Source organism: Lipophrys pholis, assembly GCF_963383615.2.
Source record: "Lipophrys pholis genome assembly, chromosome: 2".
Lineage (NCBI taxonomy): Eukaryota > Metazoa > Chordata > Actinopteri > Blenniiformes > Blenniidae > Lipophrys > Lipophrys pholis.
Window position 1 is genome coordinate 18,414,297 of NC_137636.1, and position 9,432 is coordinate 18,423,728.

At 40.0% G+C, this 9,432-nt stretch overlaps 1 protein-coding gene across 2 annotated transcripts; it reads left to right on the top strand.

Moving 5' to 3' along the window:
• Positions 1–1,156: 1,156 nt before the first annotated feature.
• hnrnph3 (heterogeneous nuclear ribonucleoprotein H3 (2H9)) lies at positions 1,157–9,420 on the top strand. 2 transcript variants are annotated; one of them, XM_080493574.1, is made up of 11 exons: positions 1,163–1,233; positions 3,119–3,211; positions 3,438–3,593; positions 3,843–3,986; positions 4,958–5,096; positions 5,820–6,019; positions 6,176–6,271; positions 6,492–6,607; positions 7,198–7,333; positions 7,530–7,586; positions 8,440–9,420. In XM_080493574.1, exons 2-11 carry the CDS (start codon positions 3,124–3,126, stop codon positions 8,508–8,510), a joined length of 1,203 nt encoding a protein of 400 aa, XP_080349700.1. In that variant the 5' UTR covers positions 1,163–1,233; positions 3,119–3,123; the 3' UTR covers positions 8,511–9,420. The 2 variants fall into 2 exon arrangements, with proteins under 2 accessions (XP_080349701.1, XP_080349700.1); XM_080493575.1 differs by lacking the exon at positions 4,958–5,096 and having other exon boundaries at positions 1,157–1,233.
• Positions 9,421–9,432: the final 12 nt, after the last annotated feature.

Consider the following 9,432-nt stretch of genomic DNA (forward strand, 5'->3'; position numbering starts at 1 on the left):
TAAAGGCACATTTCAATGTTTTTCTGGGACACTGACACAAAATATCATATGCAGTAGTGCAATACCAAGGGTACTGATTGCAGACTAAAGAGTTACCTGATATTTCTAATAAAAAGCATTTAACCAGCACAAAGAAGTTTTGTCTATGGACCCCAACAGCCATCAAAACTAATATCGTATGACGCAAGGCATTCAACCAAAGCCATTGCATGAAGCGATGTGTAGTGAGAGATGAAGGTCGAGCAACATAGTTCAGGCTCTGTAAACACACACTCACGTTTATGGGCAATTTCATATCACCAATTAACCTCACATGTATGATTTTGGACCGTGGGAGGAAACCAGAGTACTCGGGGGAAACCCGCGCACATATGGGGAGAACATGGAATTATTACACAGAAAAGCCCGGACGATATTAGAATACGCGACCTTCTCAGTACATTCACAAATATTTCCAACAATATTTAAAGTATGATGAATCAAATACTAATTCATGGTCAAAACTTCAAATGTAATTCATACATTAACTGCCAAAAACATGAAATATTTAGTCATGACAAATATTTTTGGAATAACGGGTTTATGGTTTTTAGGGTATTTTAAACAATTTGAGATTGTGAAGGAATAATAATGCAACGCTCCCCCGTAACTTTTTAATAGTTTTTCTTAGATCATTAGTAATAATCAGCAGATTATTGGCAGAATTTTATTTCACTGGTCATGAAGTCAACACTGAGGAATGCAAAAAACATTCATTTACCACTTTGTCATACTTCAAAACATCAACTTCTCATCTTTTGTGTTCCCAACTCTGAAACTCTATGCACAAATCATTTACATTTCTTTCCTCTTTAGCGCTTTAAAGGTAAATGATTTAATTTTCTCCTGTCCAAATAGTATCCCACTGATTCAGAGTTTCTATGTTGTGACTGTTTTTATTGGCGCCTTTGTTACTACTTTCTGCATGTTGTTCCCTGATCCTGATTATTTTATTTTTTGTTTATTTTCACGCCTTTCCTCTTTAGCATAGGTTTATTTTTTATGTTTTGCCATTCTTTCCGTATTATATTCATATTTTATGGAAAATAAAAAATAACATTTGCGACCCAAGTAGACCACGTGATCGATCTCTTGTCTCGCGAAGTCTCGCGATAACACCTGAGCGGCTGCCAGCAGCGTCACCTGAGGCTCGCAACACAAGCAGAAGCAGGAGACCGCGGAGAAGAGGCGACTGTGAGAACATTTTAATATTTAAACTTGTTTTTTTGTGACCGCCGACACATTTCTTCCCGGCGGTGCGTGTCCACGCCCCGTATCCGCGCGGGGACGCGCGTGTCTGAAACTAGTTTGCGTCGCATGTTTGACCGCTGTCAGTGTCCTACAGTTAACCTGCTAACCGCTAACGTGTTTCACATGAGACTGGCAGCAGAGAGACGATAACTGTAAATCCACCTCATATTATCCGGTGACAACCTGCAAACGGGTATATTAACTAGTACTGCACCCCCGGTCGTGATTTAATTCCGTTGGTGTTCTTGGGGAGTTTGAGTTGAGCTGCAGCCACGGAAGCTAGCAGACGTGTTGGTTTTGTCTGCAGCAGCACGAAGCTTCTTCAAACTGTATAAACTGAGATATGAGGCCACTGTGTCCATTCCAAACACTTAATGTGCTAAAAGCTCTTTAAGTTGTAACTCCAGTCAGACATGATAATGTTATAAAGTGTAGCGAAAGAGTTAATGTTACTTGACTGAACTCAAATATATATAAAAAAAAAAACCCAATCAAACAAGACTATACAAACATAAACTGATTGATCACATTCAATTAGTGATCAGGGCCCGATTGTTCAAAACTCTTATCTTACAAACATCCTTTAAATACATTTAACCGACTGTTAACTTTAACAGCACTGTTATCTTAATGTTCAAAACTAACCAGGTGTTATCTTGACGTTAGTTAACGCACCTACGGACCGCCGCTAACATTTTAACTGCGTGGTTAACTCAGTTCAACAAAGGAAGGAAAGGGTGTAAGGTGGACTTAACTTTGATATAAATCAATACTCTAATGAAGAGTTACGCCTCCGCTACCGGTTTGGGATAAGATCAACATAATCTCTGATTTAGAAGACGTACAGGGCCGAGTTGTCCTCGTCTCACTGTGTAAGCTCATAGTTGTAATAAATTATTTGGAGTTTAACTTGGTACATAAGCATTTGTGCAGCATATAATATATAGTGCATTCTAATGCATTGTGGACGACTAAATGTGATAAATCAAATATGTTATGGAAGAAACAAACTTATTTAAAATGACACAACTGAACCAATATAAAGATGTATATAATGTATATACATATATTCACATGTATAAAATATAAACAAAGATGAATACTAAATTATTTTTTTTTCAAGATCACGCAATTAGTACTGGAAGTGACTACAATCTCAATATAAAGACAATTTTAATAAAACATACTGCTGCAAAAATCCTATGTAACCTCTTTGCTTGGTGGTTTGTGGAGCCGGACCAAGTGCAGGACTCTGCTGTGAAGGTGGAGAATTGTGTCAAATAAAGAAATTTGAAGGAGCGGCGGTGGGGATTGGGGAATGACGGCCCGCCACTACTAAATGAATGTAGAGGAAACCCTGGATGAGGCAATATGATGCAGTCTGATCATCCCAGCTGGGTTTTCATGTGTTTCCACTTTAATATCCTGGTAGCAGCGTTGTTTGCTATGTTTTATGGTAGTTACATAAACGAGATGAAAACACTGCTCTGCCGTCCACCACAATGTAATTTTCGGTAACCGGAAATGCTTAAGACTAAATGCGGAAGAACGGAGAATTGAAAGTGGGCGGAGCAGCATAAGGGATGCTAACCAGTGACATTAACCTCACTGTTAACTTTGACGGCGACGTTCGCTAATGGTATGACTAACTATGTTTTGAACAACGCATATTTAACGGTCAGTTAACCAGTGGTGAAAATATCCCAGTTTTGAACAACCAGGCCCAGGAAAGTTTAAGTGTCACAACAACTTTTCAGTATTATCTTACCTACAGGAAGTGTGTTTTCTGGTACAAACAATTGTTTTCCTTGTTCTATTCGTCTTGTAGTGAGAATGTCTTTGAATGACGAGGGCTATGTGGTCCGGATCAGAGGACTTCCCTGGTCCTGCACACAGGAGGAGGTGGCTGGTTTCTTTTCTGGTGAACACACACACACACACACACACACACACACACACACACACACACACACACACTTTCAAGAATTTGCATAATCAGTTTTGTGAGTGAAATGATTTTTTTTGCGCAAATTGAATTTTAACAAGTTGGCCTGATTAACATTAGATTCAAGTGCACATTATAATCTCTTATTATGGTTTTAATGTTGATATTTGGCTCTTTTTTTTTCTTTTTCATTTCTATGCAGACTGTGACATTGTGGGAAACGTCAATGGAGTGTGCTTCACCTACTCAAAAGAGGGCCGTCCCAGTGGAGAGGCGTTTATCGAGTTGAAAACGGCAGAGGATTTCAAGAATGCACTCGCCAAGGACCGCAAATACATGGGACATCGATATATAGAAGGTGAACAACTACAGGAAACAGGGTCACAGACGTCTACATGTTTATGTAATGACATTCCTGTTTAAACAAAGATTTTGTGTTGCTCACAAAATCAGTTCGCTGTGACATCTTGCTATTTTATTGGTTTGTATGTGAAACATTTTTGATGAAACAATTGTAACAAAAAACATTTCTATTTTGTTCTGGTTTTTGTGTCACATGACAGCAATATGGTGTCTGTGTGTTTCTTTGTCTGTGTGTCTGAATCAGTGTTTAAGTCGAACCGCAGTGAAATGGACTGGGTGCTGAAACGCAGCGGTCCTGCTGACTATGACAGCTGCAGCGGCTGCATGCTAAGACTTAGAGGCCTGCCATTTGGATGCAGCAAGGAGGAAATTGTTCAGTTCTTCTCAGGTACGTAAACATCTAAACTTCTCTCTAGTTATGTACTGAACTGTATTGCTATCGCACCATTCGAGATAAATCTCATTTCTCTTATGATTTGTAGGCTGCAATGAATAAAACAAATTACTTTCATGAAAATGTATCAGATTATGTCTAATATCAATTCCTAACATTGCTCTTAAGCTTTATTCGGTGTAATTACTGTCACATTTTTCAATTTTAAGAATCATTTTCATTTCAAGTGTCCAACCGTAGAACCATCAGCTTTCTGCTTTGCACCACACTAGGAAACATGCCTTTGATTACAACCATGAAATAAATCAATTTGGACTTTGACCAGCACCTTACTCTTCAATCCCACAACACTCCACCACCACAGTGAAACCATACAATAAGAGAACAGTGAGCAAATAGAACACGATGATTTCACATGTTGTATCTCAATCTTGACAGTAATTACTTTGACCTGTGGTCATTTATTGTCTCTGTGTTTAAGCCTAATGTTTGTGTTCTTGTAATATAGTCATGTTGTGCTTAGTAACTTGTCTCGTCAAAATCCGATCATGTTAATATTACGTTAAATCATTATTAAGCTTGCTTATATTAGATAGATATCATACCACCTAAATAGAATTTGTTTAAGAGCTGGGTTGGTATTACTAATAGGTTACATTTATTCAGGATAATTGACAGTTACATTTTAGTTTGACTCATACTTTATCAGAGAAGAAAATGTTTTAATGATAATATTGTGGTTTGTATGCCGACTCCAGGCCAGAATTTGTCTGGCAACAGCAGGTGTAATCGCAGTCTTATAAGACTGCATTTAAATCAAAAGTAGAGTATCTTAGGAGTTATGCACAGCTGTTTTCATGAAGTCTGATAATCCTGAAAGCTTCCACTTTTGCAGTGGGTGTTGTTCTATCTACTCTTATCAGTCTACCTACCGACCAATGTATTTATGTGTGCTTGGGTTGAAGGGTTGAGAATCGTGCCAAATGGGATTACTCTGCCAGTGGACTACCAGGGGAGGAGCACAGGGGAAGCCTTCGTGCAGTTTGCCTCAAAGGAGATAGCAGAAAAGGCTCTGGGGAAACACAAGGAAAGAATAGGGCACAGGTGGGACAGACGGGAAAGGGACGGGCTGGACTGGGTTGGGCTTCTACTGTAGAATTTACACGGGTGGTGATATTAGACAAACTTTGGTATTAATGGGATGGGCTCTGTTCTGGTTGAATAATGAGCATGGGTTGGTGTGATGAACATAATTGTGGGTAATGATTACGTGGTAATTTACCTGGGCGGGTCATGTGATGGTAATGGGAGGGTTTAGTGGGTTTATGTACTACATGTTGGATATTGGGATGAAAGTCTGTCTATCTAATCTTGAAGTTGGTGTGATTATTATTTTTTTCTCAGTTTCCTTGTGGTCATTTAAGGCTGCTAACATTAGGGTATATTAGATCATTTATTTACAGCTTTTTAATAGCCTGTCCTATATGTGTCATATGAATAATGCTGGCAGAGGAGATAAAGTGTAGCATCACTGTCCAGATGCCTCTCACATTAAAGCATCACATTGGTACAGTAAAACACCAAAAGGATTTCCTTACCTGTCAGTAACAGTAGTAAGGTTGGTGTATATTTCATTTACTGCCCAGCTAAAGACATTCTGTTGAGGTTGTTCAGTCTTTCAGGCCATTTGTTTAGAGTATGTATTATTTGTGTTTTATATCTTCTCTCTCTGTGAATCATGTGTATGCATGTAACAAGAACTGAGCCACTGCTACACCTTAATCCCACCCTCTGCCCCTCGTTCATCCCGCGGGACTCACATTGCAGGTACATAGAGATTTTTAAGAGCAGTCGTAATGAGATCAGAGCCTACTACGAGCTGCCGCGGCGGTGTATGGGGGGCCAGCGACCAGGGCCCTATGACAGACCCATGATGGGGAGCCCCCGAGGGGGGTTCTTTGCACCTGCGCCAGGTCGCGGCGGCGGCCTAATGGACACCATGAGGAGTGGAGGTGGTTATGGAGGAGGTAAGCACATTTCAATGCAGATGATTGATTGTGGTACTTCTATTTACAAATCTAAACATGACGACGTTAGTCTTTCTGCTTGGCTGAAGAGCTTCAGCTGTGTTTGTTCTTGTGCGTTAGTTCACTACCAGTTTTTCTCTGCTGCTGTTTGTCCAGGCTACGGAGGTTTCGACAACTACAACGGTTTCAACAACTATTGTTTTGGGAACGGCATTTTCGATGAGCGAGTGAGAGGAGAGAGGGGAGGGAGAGGTAAAGTACAAACTTTATTTACCCCCCTGAGGTGAACAAGATTAATGTTTAATGACTGCAGTTTGTAAATGTAGATTAACCAGCTTCCTATGTTTAACACCATTTGAATGAGAAATATAACACCAGAAATAAGGGTTCAATGTTTTTGTTCCTTTACTTACCATGATATCAGGTTCCTTCGCTCTTCAAGTTGTATGTGGATGTTTATGTTTCTTGGCAGGAATGGGGGGTCATGGCTATGGTAGTCAAGGTGACGGGGGCTCAGGCTTTCACAGTGGCCACTTTGTCCACATGAGGGGTTTACCTTTCCGTGCGACAGAGGGAGACATTGCTAAAGTAAGACTGCACATTCTCACCACTGCTGTATCTGCAAACCTCAGTTCCATTTTATTCAAATCCGGCTGAGAAATGTCCTTTGGAAGCGGGATATCAGATTATTCAATTAATTTGAGATGCTTTCAGATAACTGCAATTATCTAGATATGAAAAATCTAATTAACTTATCAGGACAATTGTATAAATGGAAGTGATGTAGAGACCATGTCAGCGGAGACAAAACACAAACCTGATGTGCAGCAGCAGAGACACTTATGGAGTAATTAGACATTTATGGTAAATGAAATGAGCCTACATTAGCTCCACGTTAGAACAAAATGTTCATACATAGAAATCCAGACTGAACTAATCTCACTTTATCACCGTGGTAAAGCAAAGTTCTTGTTACTGGATTTCTAAAGTGCATGCAGTGACACAGATCCCATTATTACTCTTTTCTAAGACCTCCCACTTAGCAAGTTTTTAGGTTGTTGCAAACGGATTTAATGTTGGTTTAAGAAAGTTTCAAATTTAACTTGGTTACCAATGAAGAAACTGTCTTTTCAGACCTAAACGTTGATACCGTTTTCTGTTCCTCTGCGCTGCTGCAGTTCTTCTCTCCTCTGAATCCGATGAGGGTCCACATCGATATGGCTCCTAACGGGAAATCAACTGGAGAGGCAGACGTGGAGTTTCGCTCTCATGAAGATGCTGTTGCAGCCATGTCTAAAGACAAAAACCACATGCGTATGTTCTTCCTTTTCCTCTTAAAGTCTGTAACTTTGCCTGTAATACCCTTTTAAAGCTGAAATATGTGAGATTAATAAGCAGCTTTTTGTTGACTTGCAGCAGAGAAGTGAAAACCTGCACTGAATAACAGACTTCTCATTCTTGGTTGATCTTAAGATGTTGTGAAGTGATGGACTGATTGTTTCCCCCACAGAGCACCGCTACATTGAGCTGTTTCTCAACTCTACGTCCAGCGGAGCGGCGGAAATGAGTGAGTTTACAGGGAAATGTTCACCTTTTTATAATTTCACTTTCAATACAATATACACTGCTCAAATAAATAAAGGGAACACTGACAACACATCTTAGATCTCAATGAATGAAATATTGCAGTTGAAAGTCTTTATTCAATATATAGTAGAGTGCGTTGAGACCAAAATAACATAAAAATGATCAATGTAAATCAAAATGATTATCCCCTGGAGGTCTGGATTTGGAATCATACTCAAAATAAAAGTGGAGAATCACATTGCAGGCTGATCCAACGTCAGTGAAACTTCCTCAAGACAAGTCAAAATGAGGCTCAGTAGTGTTTGTCCTCCACCTACCTGTATGACCTCCATACAACGCCTGGGTCATGGTACACTCCTGGTGTACTGGCCTGTCCCCTGGTGTCTCCTCCATGCTCTGGACACTGTGCTGGGAGACACAGCAAACCTTCTTGCCACAGCTCACATTGATGTGCCATCTTGGATGAGCTGCTCAACCTGAGCAACTTGTGTTGGTTGTAGACTCGCCTCATGCTGCCTCTTCGACTGAGAACGCTAACAAAATTCAAAAGTGACCAAAACATCAGCCAGAGACCACGAGAACAGCGTAATGGTTTGTGGTCACCGCCTGCAGAACCCCTTCTTTTGTAGGAGTTGTCTTGCTAATTGCCGCTCATTTCAACAACCGGCGAAATTGATTCACAATTAGTGTTGCTTCCTAACTGGACAGGTTGATTTCACACGAGTGTGATATACCCGGGGTTACATTGTGTTGTTTAGCTGTTCCCTTTATTTTTTTGAGCAGTGTATATGCGTTTGTTTTAGCGTTGACACGTCTAATGAAAACCCTTTCAGGCCGTGGCGGCGGAGGATACTACGGTAACTCAGGAGGACCGCGGAGCAGTGGGCTAAGAGGCTCGTACTGATGTTCTCTCACTTTCCTCAATCCATCCTGGCGTTTGTTGCTCGCGTGTCTTTTGGCCACATTTGATGGAAAGGCGTTTCGAAGCAGGAAAGCTGATGACGAATCGCTCGTTTGTTCTGTGACCGATGTTTTCTTCACTTGTAGTAACACCTCTTCTAACACAGCACCAAATATGACCTTAAGAAGCACTCTTCTCTTCTCACACCATTCCTGAAAGCACACGAAGAACAAAATAGCTCGTATGTGTTCCAAAAAGAAAACTGAGCTGAACTGGTCATTGTTATTGGGTCATTTCTTTTAAAAACAATTTAATATTGTGTTCTAATTTCTCAAGCTGCAGACTTAAAAAAAAAGGAAAGTAAAGTGCTAACAAAAAACAAGTTTTTTGTGAACGGATTGAAAGAAATCAAAAAGTGCTTTATTTATTCCAGAGTCTTGGTGTTCAAAAGTTGAATTATTATGCATGTTTTGAGTTCAGTAGATCTCCTGAGTGTGGTTGTAGCAGAGACTGATCGCTGCATGATTGCTCAACAACGGTGGTATTTCATGGACACAGATGAGGTATAACCACCTGACATCTGTCACTGTTGAGATGACTGGTTATTAGCTTTTCTGGTAGGATGACATTAGCATTTATAAATATAGTCTTTGTTTCAGATCATTTCTCTCGCCATACAATAATTCAGCGTGGGTTTCAGATCAGCTTTCCTGGTTTGAAAAGTTTCAAAAATGTGAGCTGGTGTGTTTTTTATGAATGTTTTCACGGTTCATTACAGAATTTAAAAGTTAAGTGGAATATTTTATTCCTCTCTCAAAGAGTGGAAGTAAAACAAAGTCTCTATATTTGAGCTGTAAGATAGCTTATGCCAGCTGTTGTACATTTTGCCTAATAAATTTTCTATTTAATTGTCTTTGTCTTTGTG